This window comes from Mustelus asterias, chromosome 27 (genome assembly GCF_964213995.1).
Source record: "Mustelus asterias chromosome 27, sMusAst1.hap1.1, whole genome shotgun sequence".
Lineage (NCBI taxonomy): Eukaryota > Metazoa > Chordata > Chondrichthyes > Carcharhiniformes > Triakidae > Mustelus > Mustelus asterias.
This window is the reverse complement of record NC_135827.1, coordinates 1126431-1145827: the sequence shown is the minus strand read 5'-3', so window position 1 is coordinate 1145827 and position 19397 is coordinate 1126431. Positions and strand designations below refer to the sequence as shown.

General features: G+C 47.1%; 1 protein-coding gene across 1 annotated transcript in view; it reads left to right on the top strand.

Annotated features, from left to right (window-relative positions):
* Positions 1-19397, top strand: part of LOC144480014 (pannexin-3-like) — a 57160-nt gene that overhangs the window by 15924 nt on the left and 21839 nt on the right. The window contains exon 3 of the mRNA XM_078199164.1: positions 7712-7929. Coding sequence (XP_078055290.1) covers positions 7712-7929 — 218 coding nt within the window. The remainder of the gene's footprint in view (positions 1-7711; positions 7930-19397) is intronic.

The window sequence follows — 19397 nt, the reverse complement described above, 5'->3', positions numbered from 1 at the left end:
AGATTTGGTTGTGGGAGAGCACTTTGGAGATAGTGACCACAATTCAGTGTCTTTTGTTATTGCAATGGAGAGGGAAAGGGCCGTACGGCAGGGCAAGGTTTACAATTGGGGGAGAGGTAATTATGATACGATTAGGCAAGAATTAGGGGGCATAAGTTGGGAAGAGAAACTGTCAGGGAAAGGAACTAATGAAAAGTGGAACTTTTTCAAGGAACAAATACTGGGTGTCCTTGATAGGTATGTCCCTGTCAGGCAGGGAGGAAATGGCCGAGTGAGGGAACCATGGTTCACGAAAGAGGTGGAATGTCTTGTGAAAAGGAAGAGGGAAGCTTATGTAGGGATGAGGAAACAAGGTTCAGATGGCTCGATTGAGGGTTACAAGTCAGCAAGGAATGAGCTGAAAAAGGGGCTTAGGAGAGCTAGGAGGGGACATGAGAAGTCCTTGGCGGGTCGGATCAAGGAAAACCCCAAGGCTTTTTACTCTTATGTGAGGAATAAAAGAATGACCAGGGTGAGGTTGGGGCCGGTCAAGGACAGTAGTGGGAACTTGTGTATGGAGTCAGTAGAGATAGGCGAGGTGATGAATGAATACTTTTCTTCAGTGTTCACCAAGGAGAGGGGCCATGTTTTTGAGGAAGAGAAGGTGTTAAAGGCTAATAGGCTGGAGGAAATAGATGTTCGGAGGGAGGATGTCCTGGCAGTTTTGAATAAACTGAAGGTCAATAAGTCCCCTGGGCCTGATGAGATGTATCCTAGGATTCTTTGGGAGGCAAGGGATGAGATTGCAGAGCCTTTGGCTTTGATCTTTGGGTCCTCGCTGTCCACGGGGATAGTGCCAGAGGACTGGAGAATGGCGAATGTTGTTCCTCTGTTTAAGAAAGGGAATAGAAATGACCCTGGTAATTATAGACCAGTTAGTCTTACTTCGGTGGTTGGTAAATTGATGGAAAAGGTCCTTAGGGATGGGATTTACGACCATTTAGAAAGATGCGGATTAATCCGGGATAGTCAGCACGGATTCGTGAAGGGCAAGTCGTGCCTCACAAATTTGATAGAATCTTTTGAGGAGGTAACTAAGTGTGTTGATCAAGGTCGGGCAGTTGATGTCATATACATGGATTTTAGTCAGGCGTTTGATAAGGTCCCCCATGGTCGGCTTATGATGGAAGTGAGGAGGTGTGGGATAGAGGGAAAGTTGGCCGATTGGATAGGTAACTGGCTGTCTGATCGAAGACAGGGGGTGGTGGTGGATGGAAAATTTTCGGACTGGAGGCAGGTTGCTAGCGGAGTGCCGCAGGGATCAGTGCTTGGTCCTCTGCTCTTTGTGATTTTTATTAATGACTTAGAGGAGGGGGCTGAAGGGTGGATCAGTAAATTTGCTGAGATAAATTTGCTGGGGGCATAAGATGGGAACAGAAACTGTCAGGGAAAGGCACTGATGAAAAGTGGAACTTTTTCAAGGAACAAATACTGGGTGTCCTTGATAGGTATGTCCCTGTCAGGCAGGGAGGAAATGGCCGAGTGAGGGAACCGTGGTTCACAAAAGAGGTGGAATGTCTTGTGAAAAGGAAGAGGGAAGCTTATGTAGGGATGAGGAAACAAGGTTCAGATGGCTCGATTGAGGGTTACAAGTTAGCAAGGAATGAGCTGAAAAAGGGGCTGAGGAGAGCTAGGAGGGGACATGAGAAGTCCTTGGCGGGTCGGATCAAGGAAAACCCCAAGGCTTTTTACTCTTATGTGAGGAATAAAAGAATGACCAGGGTGAGGTTAGGGCCGGTCAAGGACAGTGGTGGGAACTTGTGTATGGAATCAGTAGAGATAGGCGAGGTGATGAATGAATACTTTTCTTCAGTGTTCACCAAGGAGAGGGGCCATGTTTTTCAGGAAGAGAAGGTGTTACAGGCTAATAGGCTGGAGGAAATAGATGTTCGGAGGGAGGATGTATTGGCAGTTTTGAATAAACTGAAGGTCGATAAGTCCCCTGGGCCTGATGAAATGTATCCTAGGATTCTTTGGGAGGCGAGGGATGAGATTGCAGAGCCTTTGGCTTTGATCTTTGGGTCCTCGCTGTCCACGGGGATGGTGCCAGAGGACTGGAGAGTGGCAAATGTTGTTCCTCTGTTTAAGAAAGGGAATAGAAATGACCCTGGTAATTATAGACCGGTTAGTCTGACTTCGGTGGTTGGTAAATTGATGGAAAAGGTCCTTAGGGATGGGATTTACGACCATTTAGAAAGATGCGGATTAATCCGGGATAGTCAGCACGGATTTGTGAAGGGCAAATCGTGCCTCACAAATTTGATAGAATTTTTTGAGGAGGTAACTAAGTGTGTTGATGAAGGTAGGGCGGTTGATGTCATATACATGGATTTTAGTAAGGCGTTTGATAAGGTCCCCCATGGTCGGCTTGTGATGAAAGTAAGGAGGTGTGGGATAGAGGGAAAGTTGGCCAATTGGATAGGTAACTGGCTATCTGATCGAAGACAGAGGGTGGTGGTGGATGGAAAATTTTCGGACTGGAGGCAGGTTGCTAGCGGAGTGCCGCAGGGATCGGTGCTTGGTCCTCTGCTCTTTGTGATTTTTATTAATGACTTAGAGGAGGGGGCTGAAGGGTGGATCAGTAAATTTGCTGATGACACCAAGATTGGTGGAGTAATGGATGAGGTGGAGGGGTGTTGTAGGCTGCAAAGAGACATAGATAGGATCCAAAGCTGGGCTGAAAAATGGCAAATGGAGTTTAACCCTGATAAATGTGAGGTGATTCATTTTGGTAGGACTAATTTAAATGTGGATTACAGGGTCAAAGGTAGGGTTCTGAAGACTGTGGAGGAACAGAGAGATCTTGGGGTCCATATCCACAGATCTCTAAAGGTTGCCACTCAAGTGGATAGAGCTGTGAAGAAGGCATATAGTGTGTTAGCTTTTATTAACAGGGGGTTGGAGTTTAAGAGCCGTGGGGTTATGCTGCAACTGTACAGGACCTTGGTGAGACCGCATTTGGAATATTGCGTGCAGTTCTGGTCACCTCACTATAAGAAGGATGTGGAAGCGCTGGAAAGAGTGCAGAGGAGATTTACCAGGATGCTGCCTGGTTTGGAGTGTCGGTCTTATGAGGAAAGGTTGAGCGAGCTGGGGCTGTTCTCTCTGGAGCGGAGGAGATTGAGGGGAGACTTAATAGAGGTTTATAAAATGATGAAGGGGATAGATCGAGTGAACGTTCAAAGACTATTTCCTCGGGTGGATGGAGCTATTACAAGGGGGCATAACTATAGGGTTCATGGTGGGAGATATAGGAAGGATATCAGAGGTAGGTTCTTCACGCAGAGAGTGGTTGGGGTGTGGAATGGACTGCCTGCAGTGATAGTGGAGTCAGACACTTTAGGAACATTTAAGCGGTTATTGGATAGGCACATGGAGCACACCAGGATGGTAGGGAGTGGGATAGCTTGATCTTGGTTTCAGATGAAGGTCGGCACAACATCGTGGGCCGAAGGGCCTGTTCTGTGCTGTACTGTTCTATGTTCTATGACACCAAGATTGGTGGAGTAGTGGATGAGGTGGAGGGCTGTTGTAGGCTGCAAAGAAACATAGATAGGATGCAAAGCTGGGCTGAAAAATGGCAAATGGAGTTTAACCCTGATAAATGTGAGGTGATTCATTTTGGTAGGACTAATTTAGATGTGGATTACAGGGTCAAATGTAGGGTTCTGAAGACTGTGGAGGAACAGAGAGATCTTGGGGTCCATATCCACAGATCTCTAAAGGTTGCCACTCAAGTGGATAGAGCTGTGAAGAAGGCCTATAGTGTGTTAGCTTTTATTAACAGGGGGTTGGAGTTTAAGAGCCGTGGGGTTATGCTGCAACTGTACAGGACCTTGGTGAGACCACATTTGGAATATTGTGTGCAGTTCTGGTCACCTCACTATAAGAAGGATGTGGAAGCGCTCGGAAAGAGTGCAGAGGAGATTTACCAGGATGCTGCCTGGTTTGGAGGGTAGGTCTTATGAGGAAAGCTTGAGGGAGCTAGGGCTGTTCTCTCTGGAGCGGAGGAGGCTGAGGGGAGACTTAATAGAGGTTTATAAAATGATGAAGGGGATAGATAGAGTGAACGTTCAAAGACTATTTCCTCGGGTGGATGGAGCTATTACAAGGGGGCATAACTATAGGGTTCGTGGTGGGAGATATAGGAAGGATATCAGAGGTAGGTTCTTTACGCGGAGAGTGGTTGGGGTGTGGAATGGACTGCCTGCAGTGATAGTGGAGTCAGACACTTTGGGGACATTTAAGCGGTTATTGGATAGGCACATGGAGCACACCAGGATGATAGGGAGTGGGATAGCTTGATCTTGGTTTCAGATAAAGCTCGGCACAACATTGTGGGCCGAAGGGCCTGTTCTGTGCTGTACTGTTCTATAACACCCCTGTTTTTATATTCAATGTCTCTGAAGTCCAAGATGCATTGTTATATGCATATGGTTGCTAACCACTCTCTCAAATATCCTACTACCTTCTAAGATGTATGTACATGTAACCGAGGTCCCTGCATACCTCTTTACAACTGTGCTATCACCTCATATTGCCTATAGGAATAAAGAAACCAGAAAACTACAGTTCTGTCCATTGCTAATTAGAAGTAAGTTGTGTCAATGAAATGAACATAAATAGTTGCAAAATATTGTGCACCCTGTACACTAATTACTAAACGTTAGTGCACAAGTATAAAAAGACCTAAGAAAGGTTAATATATTGGCTTAGTTAAGGGACTGGAATACAAAGGAGAGAATTATGCTTCAGTTGTTGAGCCTTAGCTAGACCTCATCTGGAATACTGTATTCAGTTTGGGTCCCACATGTCATAAGGACACGTGAAATAGGAGACAGAGTAGACTGTCCAGCCTGCGCCAGTATGATCATTGCTGAACCCGTGCTCCAACTCCACTTTCCCACCCGCTCCCCTTATCCGATGATCCCCTGACAGACCATAAATCTGTCTATTTCAGCCTAAATATATTCAGTGATGTCACACTGCCACGCCTCTGGGTAGAGATTTCCAAAGATTCACAACCTTGTCAAAGGATACAGCAGAATATAGATAGATTACAGACTTGGGCAGAAAAGTGACAGAGAAGATTAATCCAGACAAATGCTGAGTGATAAATTTTGTAAGATCAAATTCAGGTGCAAATCATACAATAAATGGCAGAACCCTTAGGAGCACTGACATACAGAGGAATATGGGCATACAGGTCCATGGACCCCTGAAAGTGGTAACGCAGGTGGATAAGGTAGTCACGAAGGCCTACAGCATGCTTGCCTTCATCGGCCAGGGCATCAAGTATAAAAGGTGGCAAGTTATGTTCCAGATGTATAAAACTTTAGTTAGGCCAAGTTTGTAGTATTGCGTGCGGTTCTGGTCGCCACATTGGATGCTTTGGAGAGGGTGCAAAGAAGGTTTACGAGGATGTTGCCCAGTCTGGAGGATTTTTAGGTATGAGGAGAAGTTGGATAAACTTGGATTATTTTCACTGGAAAGACAGAGGCTGAGGGACAACTTGATAGAAGTCTATGAGAGGCATAGATAGGGTGGATAGTCAGAAGCTTTTTCCCCAGGGTGCAAGGATTGATTACAAGTGGGCACAGGTTTAAGGTGAGATGCGGTAAGTTTAGGGGAGATATGCAGAGAAAGTTTTTCACACAGAAATTGGTGGTTCGCTGGAACACACAGCTGTGCAGGTGGAAGCTGGCATGTTAGCAACATTCAAGGTGTATCTTGATAGACATATGAATGAGAGGTGAACAGAGGGATAGAAACCACATATCTGCACAGGCTTGGTAGGCTGAAGGGCCTGTTCCTGTGCCTAATTGTTCTTTGTTCTTTTGAGTAGAGACACTTCTCCTCGTCTCGGTCCTAAATGAGACTGTGCCCGTGTTCTAGATTCCCCAGACAGGGGAAACTATGTCAAGTCCCCTCATTATCTTGTATGTTACAATGAGGTCGCCTCTAACTCTTCCAAACTCTAGAGAATAATGAACTAATTTATTCAACTTCTCATCATAGAGCAAACCTTTTGGTTTGATTTGAACTTCTCATCCCAGGGATCAATCTAGTGAACCTTTTTTTGCACTGCCTCCAAAGCAAATATATTATTTATTTAATATGGAGACCAAATTTGCACACAGTATTTCAAGGTGTGGTTACCCCATAGCCTTGTACAATACTAGCAAGACTTCTTCATTCCTGTACTTCAACTCCCTTGCAATAAAAGCAAAAATGCCTTTTGCCTTCCTAATTGCTTGCTGCACCATCATACTAACTTTTTACATCTCTTGAACATCAACACATTCACATTTAAAAAAAAAGTTCTATTCTTATGAGCAAAATTAAGAACCTCACGTCCCCTCCCTCTGCCATCATGTTGCCTTTCATTTTATCAGTTCACATCTCTTTGCTGTCTCTACGTGTCCTCACAACCTGAATTTCCCTTGTATTTGTACTATCAGCAAACTTAGGTACATTACATTCTGTCTCTTCATCTAAGTCATTTATAAAGATTGTAAATAGCTGAGGCTCAAGCACCGACCCTTCCTGTCAACTTGAAAATGCCCCATTTATCTCCGTGATTAGAGAAGTGTGAAGAATGAAGAAAGGGAATTTAAACTAAAGGATACAATTCTAAAGGGTGTGCAGGAACAGAGAAACCTGTGGATGTATGTGCAAAATCATTGAAAGTGACCAGGCAGACTGAGACAGTGATTTAAAAGGCTTTATATATAGAGGCAGAGTATAAAAGCAAGGATGTTGCGGTAAATCTTTTATAAAACACTGGTTCAGCTTCAGCTGGAGTATTGTGTCCAATTCTGGACACCACACTTTAGGAGGAATATGATGGCAATAGAGATACGATGACATTAGAGATACGATGACATTAGAATGGGGGTATAAAAGGTTTATGAGAATGGTTACAGGGAAGAGGGACTGCAGTTATGCGGACAGACTGGTGAAACTAGAGTCGAGAGGATGCAGAGGAAGTTTGATAGATTTGTTCAAAATCACTAGGCAGAGTAGACGGAAAGGAACCTTCCCTTTGGTAGAAGGATCAGAAACCAGAGGACGGCACGGTAGCACAGTGGTTAGCACTGCTGCTTCACAGCTCCAGGGTCCCGGGTTCGATTCCCGGCTCGGATCACTGTCTGTGTGGAGTTTGCACAATCTCCTCGTGTCTGCGTGGGTATCCTCCGGGTGCTCCGGTTTCCTCCCACAGTCCAAAGATGTGCGGGTTAGGTTGATTGGCCAGGTTAAAAATTGCCCCTTCGAGTCCTGGGATGTGTAGGTTAGAGGGATTAGCGGGTAAATATGTGGGGGTAGGGCCTGGGTGGGATTGTGGTCGGTGCAGACTCGATGGGCCGAATGGCATCCTTCTGCACTGTAGGGTTTCTATGATTCTATGACAACAACTTAAGATGAATGACAAAGTACCAAAGGTTTTATGAGGAAAAATCCTTTACGATTTGGAAGGCACCTGCCTCAGAGTGCGATGGAGGCAGATCAATCATGGCTTTCAAAATGGAATTGGATAAGCACCTGAAAAGATAAAAGAGCAGAACCTACTGGGAAAGCTGGGGGGGGGGGGGTCCACATGGTTAGAAATTTACACACTGAATTCCTGTACTCTTTGTTGATCAGTGTGACTGGGATCCTCTTACTGTTACAGGTGTTCCCGTACTCTCTGCTGGTGATCGGTATGACTATGTATATTCCAGCTTTGATTTGGAAAGTATTTGTTACACCAACCCTCATTGCTGACCTACTTTTCATTATTGATGAGTTGGACAAGGCCTACAATCGATCGATCAAAGTGGCTCAACTGATTGTGAAGAAACACGAGAACAGTCCCAATGCCAAGCGTCTGATCCAGGAAGAGCTGGACAGGTAGAAAACCATGTATCTCATAGGACCAAAACACAAGCACCTATTCTTAGCTATGGAAAACTGATAGCAACAGGGGTGCAGGATGAGTGAAGCTGCTGATTGATAGATGGAATGAATAGGAAGGGAGCTGATCATTGAATTAAAACAGATGATAAATGGAACTTTTGACACAACACTGCAAATGTCCCAAGGTACTTCACAGGAGAATTTATCAAACAATATTTAACCTTGAGCCACATAGAGATATTGGGGCAGGTGACCAAAAGCTTGGCTAAAGAGGTCAGTTTGAAGGAACATTTTATTAAAAGTGGAGGACAGTAAAGAATCAGAGAGGTATTGGGAGGGAATCCTTAGGGCCCAGGCAACTGAAGGAATGGATGTACAGCAATGGAAATCAAGGGTGTGCAAGAGGCCAGAATTGAAGGTGTGCAGATATCTCAGTAGATTGTACAAATGGAGGAGGTTACAGAGATTACAGGAAATGACAAGGCTAAGACGGGATTTGAAAACAAAACTGAGAATTTTAAAATGGAGACATTTGTCAGACCAGGAGCCAATGTAAGCAAGTGAGCAGAGAGAGTGTACATAGGTGAATGAGACTTGATGTGCATTGGCATACAAGTAGCAGAGTTTGGAAGAGGTTTAAGTTTAAAAAGAGAGCAAGGTAAACGGGCAGTAAATGAATGGGGATTGGAATGCAGATCGACACAGATAATGAACTGAGGCTGAAATAGTTTTGTGCTGGCAAATTCTGATAATGTAAAAAGGCCACAGCTGTTCAGGGAGCAGTATGATCAGCTGTCTGGGTCTAGGCTACTTAGCCTGGATTGCTGACAGGGTCTGCACCAAAACTGGGGGAAAATCAACAGCAGCTGGAGTCTCCAAAGTTCTGCTGAAAAATAACAGGCAAGTTGGTCCGAGTTTCCTTTAGATTCTCCCTGAATGGTCTGCATCTCCTTTGGTTACTCGCTTGTCAGGCTGTGTCTCCGTTTGGTGCTCATAGGCTGTGTTCTGTCTCCTTTGGGTGTTCAGGGGCCAGGTTTCTCCTTCGTTGTGAGCTTTCTGCCTGGACTGCATCTTCTTTGGGTTTCAACAAGTTGTACTCAGTTGCCATTGGATGCCACATTCTGGACTGCCTCTCCTTTGGGTGCTCCTGTATGCTCACAGACCCTTTGGTCTATGAATAGCCCCAGGGTGCTAATATTTCTTCAGCGTCCGAAGAGAATCCCGCTGACATCGAAAAGGATCACTCTATCTTCAGCCACTTGTGGTGGCCTACCTTTGATTCACTCGCCTCGGCATCACTTGAACTTATCAATCAGGGGGGGCAAACCTTTTAAATATCGCCCCAGCATTTGTTCCAAGTCCAATTGGGGGTTGGCAGCCCACAGGTTCTCGGAGGGAGTGGAGCAGAGGCATCACATCCTTTATCCTCAGATGGGTAGACAGCCTGCCAGCAAGGTCACAAACTCTGCATGGGAGCGCTAGTGAGTGTCAGCTGTCTCCATAAGAGGGGGCGGAACCCAATGCAGAAAAAAGATGAATGACCAGGATGTCACCCTTCTCATCTGTCACCACACACCCATTCACACACTCATCAAACTTCCAGAGGGAGCTCACTCACAGCCACCTCAAAGAGGTCCCACCACGTGCCCTCCCACACGCCTCCCTCTTCCCCCCCCCCAACTTATCCTTCCAGTGGCTCCTCTCCTCATCACATCCCAGCTCCCACTCACCAAACATGCATGCCATCCGACCCGGCACTCATGCTGCCTGCACCCACCCCATCTGTCTCATTGCAGGATAAGCTTGAGTATAATCAGCGTGAGGAGGGCACAGCCGGCCAGAATCATGCTCAAGATGAAGATCCTCACGTCGTCTGAGGAAAGAGTCTTTGAGCTGGCCAGCTAGGAGCAGGACCACACCTATGAAGAGGATGAGGTGAGAATCCTCCTCAAATCCAGCCATCGTGGCACATGAGTTATGTTTCTGCTTTCCTTATGCCCCTGCCGTGTACTAATGCCATCTCACTTCCCTTGCAGGTCAATCAGTCGACCAGCCCAGTCCTTCTTCTCACCCTCTGGATGTGAGCAGCTCCAAGGAAAATATCTAGGACATAACATTGAAAAGATATTACAGCTGTCACCCTCCACCAGCACATGCATTCGCACCTCGGTGGGAATAATGAGTAGGAAGGTTTCTGGGTCACTCACTGGTGAGCACCTCACAGCTAATGCTCCACAGCAGGTGGGGGCAAGGATGTCCCAGGGATCTGGCACTCGGAGGAATGCTGGATCCGAGGATTCTGCTGAGCCCCAGTTGGGTGACGTGTCCCTGGGTTCAGTTGTTTCCAGCTGCTGGAGCTGCAAAGGCAGAGTTGCTAATATCGGGAAAGGACAGTATCCCTTCTCAGACTGCAAGGCTGACTGGAGGAGTCCTATTGCCCTCTGTTTAAGGAGATGGTGCTGCCACTCCAGCGCAATGAGGTCAATATTGCAAGGATGGTGTCCACAGTGGAGACCTTGGTGCAGGATGTGCATTCCATGGCGGAAGATTGTCCACTCCATGGCTCAGGTCATGCACTCCATGAGGGTGTGAGCTGCATGGTGCACGACATCAACTGCATGGTGCAGGCACTGTTGGGAGTCCAACAATGAGTGTCAGTGCCAGAGGACAGCAGGGCTTCTGGATCTCACTGGAGATGCCCCTCTTTTCCATGGAGGAGGCCAGGGGCCCAAGGGCACCCACAGGGAAGAGGTCCAGCTACTGCATATCCTGGGCCTTCCACCCAGGAAACCTTAGGGATGTCCAGCTCATCTGACTCCTTCCTTTCTGTGAGTGGTACACCTCCAGTCCCACACACGGAGGAGGATAGCACGACAACATCAGTGCTGCCTGAAAGCAGGACAAAGCCCTCAAGGCCATCTCAGGCAACAGGGCATGGCAGACAGCAAGCTGCCTAAACCTCAGCTGTGGATCCTGGGAAGACACCTAGACGTAGCACTTTGGTAAGGAAGGAAAGGAAATTGTCGGTACAGAGTGGGCATCAGGCAGGATAGGGCAGTGATCACTGATGTAAGCACTATGCATTGTATTAAAAATCACGTTATTCGCCCTCCCTCTGTCTCCCCACTATCATGTTATTGTGGCATGCACTGCCAACCTCCACGTTTAGGCTGGATGGCCAACGATGGCGCATCCTCCATCGCCTCTCAGTGAGGATGTCAGCTCAATGGTTGTACTTCCCTCACACTGTAACAACGTAGTTATGCTGGTGTATTCCTCATCACGATGAACCACCCCCACCAACTACCGACACCCAGGCCAAGAATCAGGCCATTCACCCAGGGATTCTTGATTTCAGTTTGAGGAAGCCATCAGCTGAAGCCTTGTAAGAATCGTTCCACTTGCACCAGTCGAGCAGACTTTCATCAGCACCCCTAACCTGAGGAGGCAGTATTAGCAGAGGTGGGTCCTTCAGTGTTTCATCACCAAGAGATTACCCTGTTCGGTGACGAGCAGCATTGCGTCAGGCAAGAGTCAAACATTCACAGGAGAGATGAGGAGCATTGCTCTGTCCTCACTGCAAGTTCTGATCATCCTCCTGCATCATTTGGCTCTTTGGCTGCCGCACTCTGCCCATGAAAGCAGCTTTCTCTGAGGTAACGTGCCATTGACACCACACAGGTAGTAAAGCTCCCACCCCAGAGGGGGGGACATCACTGACCACCCGAGTCCTAGTCATCCCAAAGCAAGAGGATATGGTGTGTCCCAAGCCCTGTGCCCCTGGCGATTGCCCAAGGCCCTTCCTCAGCCTCCTCTGGGGGTTCCCCTCGGTGGCCCTCTTCATGTCTTCCATGTCCTCCTCAGCCAGTTCCTCACCCCGTGATGGAGTGTGCAGCACACCACAATTATGCAAGACACCCATTAGGGGCTGTACTGGAGGGCTCCCCCGACCTGTCCAGACACTGGAACCGCATCTTCAGAAGGCCGATTGCCTACTCCACCAGAGTACGAGTAACAGCATGAGCCACATTGTATCGAGTCTCAGCTGCACTCTGTGGCCTTCACAGAGGTCATAGCGTCATAGAGGTTTACAGCATGGAAACAGGCCCTTTGGCCCAACTTGTCCATGCCGCCTATTTTTTTAAAAACCCCTAAGCTAATCCCAATTGCCCGCATTTGGCCCAGATCTCTCTAAACCCATCTTACCCATGTAACTGTCTAAATGCTTTTGAAAAGACAAAATTGTACCCGCCTCTACTACTACCTCCGGCATCTCATTCCAGCCACTCACCATCCTCTGAGTGAAAAAAACTACCCCTCTGGACCCTTTTGTATCTCTCCCCTCTCACCTTAAACCTATGCCCTCTAGTTCTAGACTCCCCTACCTTTGGGAAAAGATATTGACTATCTAGCTGATCAATGCCCCTCATTATTTTATAGACCTCTATAAGATCACCCCCAAGTCTCCTACGCTCCAGAGAAAAAAGTCCCAGTCTCTCCAGCCTCTCATAACTCAAACCATCAAGTCCCGGTAGCATCCTTGTAAATCTTTTCTGCACTCTTTCTTTCTAGTTTAATAATATCCTTTCTATAATAGGGTGACCAGAACTGTACACAGTATTCCAACTGTGGCCTTACCAATGTCTTGTACAACTCCAACAAGACGTCCCAACTCCTGTATTCAATGTTCTGACCAATGAAACCAAGCATGCTGAATGCCTTCTTCACCACTCTGTCCACCTGTGACTCCACTTTCAAGGCGCTATGAACGTGTACCCCTGGATCTCTTTGTTCTGTAACTCTTCCCAGTGCCCTACCATTAAATGAGTAAGTCCTGCCCTGGATCAATCTACCAAAATGCATTACCTCGCAATTATCTGAATTATCTGAATCAACCATCTGCCATTTGTCAGCCTACTGACCCAATTGATCAAGTTCCCGTTGCAATCCGAGATAACCTTCTTCACTGTCCACTATGTCACTAATCTTGGTGTCATCTGCAAATTTACTACCCATGCCTCCTATATTCTCATCCAAATTATTAATACAAATAACAGTGGATCCAGCACCAATCCCTGAGGCGCACCGCTGGTCACAGGCCTCCAGTTTGAAAAACAACCCTCTACAACCACCTTCTGGCTTCTGTCATACAACCAATTTTGTATCCATTTAGCTACCTCATCCTGGATCCCGTGAGATTTAACCTTATGCAACAACTTACCATGTGGTATCTTGTCAAAGGCCTTGCTAAAGTCCATATAGACATCATCAACTGCACTGCCCTCATCTACCTTCTTGGCTACCCCTTCAAAAAACTCAATCAAATTTGTGAGACATGATTTTCCATTCACAAAGCCATGCTGACTGTCCCTAATCAGTCCTTGCATCACTAAGTGCCTGTAGATCCTGTCTCTCAAAATATCTTCCAACAACTTACCCACCACAGATGTGAGGCTCACCGGCCTGTAGTTCCCAGGCTTTTCCCTGCAGCCCTTTTTAAACAAAGGCACAACATTTGCCCCTCCGAGCTTCAGGCACCTCATCTGTGACTATTTATGATACAAATATCTCTGCTAGGGGACCCACAATTTCCTCCCTCGCCCCCCACAATGTCCTGGGATACACTGCATCAGGTCCTGGGGATTTATCTACCTTGATGTGTTTTAAGACTTCCAGCACCTTCTTCTCTGTTATATGTACACACCTGTCATCATCCATTTCCTGAAGGGCTACCTCTTGACCCCAAGGAGCCATCCCTCCAGCCACTCTCCCTCAAAGACCACTGGGATCTGAGAGCGGCTAAGGATGTAGCTGTCATGGAAGCTCCCCAGGTCCTGAGCGCACATCTGCAGGATGCAGTTGGCATTATTACAGCTGACCTGCACATTCGGGGAGTCTAATCCCTTGTGGTTGATGAATGAAGCATCATGGGGAATGCAGAGCCACATGCATGAAGTCAATTACACCCTGTACTTAGGGAATCCAGCAATGTGCGTGAACCTCATGGCTCCAGCTTGTTGGCTAGGCTAGTCCTGGTCAAAGTTGATGTAGTTGTGCAAACTCACGGAGTGCATATTGGCCACCTCCCTGATGCACTTGTGTGCAGCACACTGAGAGATGCTGCAGAGGTCACTAGTGCAGCCTTGAAAGGAGCCACTATCATAGAATCATAGAATTGTACTATGCAGGAGGAGGCCATTCGGCCCATCGAGCCTGCACCAACAATCCTAACCAGGCCCTATCCCCGTAACCCCACGTATTTACCCTGCTAGTCCCCCTGACGCTAAGGGTCAATTTAACACGGCCCAATCAACCTAACCTGCACATCTTTGGAGGTGGGAGGAAACCAGAGCAGCCGGAGGAAACCCACACAGACACAGGGAGAACGTGCAAACCCCACACAGGCAGTGACCCAGGTCCCTGGCACTGTGACGCAGAGATGCTAACCACTGTGCCACCATTCCACCCTAGTGTAGAAGTTCAAGGCGACAGGCAGTGGGTGGCCTCCCAATCCATGTGGTTCCAACACCTACATGGCCTGGCATAGGTGGTCCACAGTCCTCCCTGTGTGATGCAGCCTGCAGTAGCTCAGGAGGCCCTGCCACCCTTTCCTCCTCAGGACGCTGTTCCTGTCTTGTCACTGGACTGTGCTGCCACACATTAACGGTGGCGTCCCCTCTCCTGGCCCATGGCTATAAGTAGAACCATCAACTCCACTGCCCCATGATTGCATGAATCCAAAAGCTGGAAGGGAGGAAACAGAATGCGAGTAATAAGGAATCCTGTCAAAGCCCAATCAAGACATGGGACTTTCCTTCAGTGGCTATTCCTTTGCGAGTGCATTTCCAATGGGCTCCACTCCCTTACTCTCACCCACAGTGGCCATGACCCTAAAAAGTCTTTCCCAACTCCGTTAATGGATGGCCATCTACCTTGGATAACCTAGGGTGTGCTGGGGTACCAGATAGATCCCACCATAGAACCAGAGAAAATTACAGCTCAGAAACAGGCCTTTAGGCCCTTCTTGTCTGTGCCGAACCATTTTTTGCCTAGTCCCACTGACCTGCACTTGGACCATATCGCTCCATGGTAGGTGGCTAAGTTTAAATTCTAAAATAAACCTCTGTAGCATGCATGGGTGAGCTAATTATTCTCCAATTGTTCCCAAGTGTTTTGTGGGAAAATGGTGTCAAAGTGGTATTGTCACTGGACTGGTATTCTAGAAATCCAGGATAATATCCTGGGGACAATCTGGGCCCAGTTTCTTCATAGGTTCCTCCCACAGTCCAAAGATGTGCAGGTTAGATGGATTGGTCATGCTAAATTGTACCTTAGTGTCTCAAAATGTGTAGGTTAGATGGATTAGCCTTGGTAAATGTGTGGGATTACAGGGTTGCCAGATTCAAATCCCACCAGGATAGATGATTAAATTTGAATTCTAAAATAAACCTCCTGTGGTTATGCATGGGTAAACTGATGAATCTCTAGCCTCTAGATTAAACTCAATTTGATAATTAACTTTTATCTTCATCCCCTTGCTCTCATTACTGGCAGCTGTTGCAAGCCTTCCAATTTGAATGCCCAGTCACCCATGCTATCAACCCAGTTGGCCAGTCTTCCCCGAGAAGTGATAGGGCCCCTCCATGATGTTCAAGCGCTACAGCTGTGCATTGCTGCCTGAGAGTGGGTGAAAATGCTTGTGGTGTCATTGTCCCTTCAGTCTTGGGGTCCTTCTCACCTCATGGAGCTAACCATGACCTCCTGTCATTACCCCCTATAGTGCCCAGCTGACCTGGAGTGGCTTGCAACCCCATCCCAGACCATCTCTGTCATCCCCTGTGCTGACCCAGTGGCTGCTCCCTCTCCCACCCCTTCTAACTCCCACACCAGAAAAGCAATCCTTCATAGGAACCAGCACTTTTACCCCATCAAAGGTCACCAGAACTGCGGAGGGCACATTACAGCACCTCCGTCCCCCACAACAATGGAGGCCCGCACCAGGCTAGCAGCAACGCCCACCGGGCAAGAACCTTGTTGTGCCATCAGCAAGGGGGGGGGGGGATGGAAAATCGGTATCTCACTGGTGAAAATCCCATTTCTGAGTCTTGTGAGATTTTGGGCCCTCTTTGCCATTTGCGCTGACAGCTAACGAAGGTTCAAAATTCTGTCCCTACCAAATTTATTTGTATTCAGAACACCCTTGGCTGAGGCTGTCATGTCTGGTGGTCACAGACATCTCAAGCCTTCCAGAAAAGACCTTGCTGCTGGGCCTAGTATCCGTGCATTACTTCAGGGGGGTAGTGTCCTCGTCCCAACTATCTTCAGCTGCTTCATCAACAAATTTTCTTCCATCATAAGGTCAAAAGTGGGGATGTTCACTGATGATTGCACAACGTTCAGCATCATTCACGACTTCTCAGATACTGAAGCAGTCCATGTCCAAATGAGGCAAAACCTGGACAATATCCAAGCCTGGGTTGACAAGTGGTATTTGATGTTTATTTGATTTGATTTATTATTGTCACATGTATTAATATACAGTGAAAAGTATTGTTTTTTGCACGCTATATAGACAAAGCATGCCGTACATAGAGAAGGAAAGGAGAGGGTGCAGAATGTAGTGCTACAGTCATAGTTAGGGTGTAGAGAAAGATCAACTTAATATAAGGTCCATTCAAAACTCTGATGACAGCAGGGAAGAAGCTGTTCTTGAGTCATTTGGTATGTGACCTCAGAAGTAAGTAATATATGGTAAGTAATATTCGTGCTATACAAATGCTAGGCAATGACCATCTCCAACAAGAGAGAATCTAACCGTCGTCCCTTGACATTCAGTGGCATTACCATCACTGAATCCCCCACAGTCAACATCCTACAGGTTGCCATTGACCAGAAACTGACCTGGTCTAGCCACATAAATACTGTGGCTACCAAAGAATACTGCGATGAGTAACTGTCCTTTTGACCACCCCCAAAGCCTGTCGACCATCTACAAGGCACAAGTCAGGTGTGTAATGGAATACTCTCCATTTGTCTGGATGAGTGCAGCTCCAACAACACTCAACGAGTTCGACACCATTGAGGGCGACGCAACTTGCTTGACTCCTACCCCTTCCACAAACATTCAATCTCTCCACCACTGACCAACAGTGGCAGCAGTGTGTACCATCCAAAAGATGCCCTGCAGGAACTCACCAAGGTTCCTTAGGCAGCATCTTCCCAAACCCACAACAACTACCAGCTCGAAGGACAACAGCAGCAGACACCTGGGAACACCACCTCCTGGAGATTCCCCTCAAAGTCACTCAGCATCTTGACTTGGAAATATATCGCCGTTCTTTCACTGTCACTGGGTCAAAATCTTGGAATTCCCTCCCTAACAGCACTGTGGGTGTACCTACACCTGAAGTATTGCAGCAGTTCAAGAAGGCAGCTCACTACCACCGACTGAAGGGCATTTCGAGATGGGTGATAAATGCTAGCCTAGCCAGTGATGCCCACATACTGTAAAATGAATTTAAAACAAAAATTATCATTACCCTCAATATCTTTGCCCTCAGATCCTTGCAGTGGTATTGGAGATGTAGCAAATATTTTGCAGTCAGCTGCACATAACAGATTAACCAGGACACATGGGTTAATTTCAGCACCCCACAACAACCTGCAAACACATGGCATTCTGGGCACCCTCAGATTAAACTGCAGAAGCGGGGCAATTCCTACACTGCAGAACAACCTACGCGCACACTTAGCTTTCTGGGCACCCCCAGATTAACCCTGGACGTGGGGCAATCCAGGCACCCCCAGATTAACCCTGGACGTGGGGCAATCCAGGCACCCCCAGATTAACCCTGGACGTGGGGCAATCCAGGCACCCCCAGATTAACCCTGGACGTGGGGCAATCCAGGCACCCCCAGATTAACCATGGACTCACAATCAATCCCTGATAAACAGATGCTTTGACAAACACAAATTTATAGTCTGTGTGCAACCACAAAAAGGGTTCATGTATGTCTGGGCCTGCCAGATTACTGGGAGCTGCCATGATGCTTTCATACTGTGGCAGTCCAACACATTTCAGCCTTTCCACTCCAGGAAGCAGCCTTAAAGAGTGGTAACCTGATAAGGAACATGGTTGATAATACCTCTGAGCTACTCCATGAATCACAAGGGCACAGGACAATCCCGCTACAAGAGGAATCTTATTATAACCTGGTGAATCATCAGGTAAATAGAACAAAGAACAAAGAAAATTACAGCACAGGAACAGGCCCTTCGGCCCTCCAAGCCTGCACCGACCATGCTGCCCGACTGAACTAAAACCCCCTACCCTTCCGGGGACCATATCCCTGTATTCCCATCCTATTCATGTACTTGTCCAGACGCCCCTTAAAAGTCACTACCGTATACGCTTCCACTACCTCCCCCGGCAACGAGTTCCAGGCACCCACTACTCTCTGTGTAAAAAATCTGCCTCGTACATCTCCTTTAAACCTTGCCTCTCGCACCTTATATCTATGCCCCCGAGTAATTGACTCTTCCACCCTGGGAAAAAGCTTCTGACTATCCACTCTGTCCATGCCTCTCGTAATCTTGAAGACTTCTATCAGGTCTCCCCTCAACCTCCGTCGCTCCAGTGAGAACAAACCAAGTTTCTCCAACCTCTCCTCATAGCTAATGCCCTCCATACCAGGCAACATCCTGGTAAATCTTTTCTGTACCCTCTCCAAAGCCTTCACATCCTTCTGGTAGTGTGGTGACCAGAATTGAACACTATATTCTAAGTGAGGCCTAACTAAAGTTCTATAAAGCTGCAACATGACTTGCCAATTTTTAATTTTCAATACCCCGGCCGATGAAGGCAAGCATGCCGTATGCCTTCTTGACTACCGTCTCCACCTGCATTGCCACTTTCAGTGACCTGTGTACGTGAACACCCAGATCCCTTTGCCTATCAATACTCTTAAGGGTTCTGCCATTTACTGTATATTTCCTATCTGTATTAGACCTTCCAAAATGCATTACCTCACATTTGTCCAGATTAAACTCCATCTGCCATCTCTCCGCCCAAGTCTCCAACTGATCTATATCCTGCTGTATCCTCTGATGGTCCTCATCGCTATCCGCAAATCCACCAACCTTTGTGTCATCCGCAAACTTAACTAATCAATCCAGTTACATTTTCCTCCAAATCATTTATATATATTACAAACAGCAAAGGTCCCAACACTGATCCCTGAAGAACACCACTTGTCACAGCCTTCCATTCAGAAACACACCCTTTCACTGCTACCCTCTGTCTTCTTTGACCGAGCCAGTTTTGTATCCAAATGTTCACAGTTTGCTTCAGTTGCTTGGACAGTCGATGCACCAGTGATCATCGTCCAAAATTCTAGATTCTTCAATGGTTTCTGCAGATTGGAAGATAGCAAATGTCACCTCACTATTTAAGAAAGAAGGG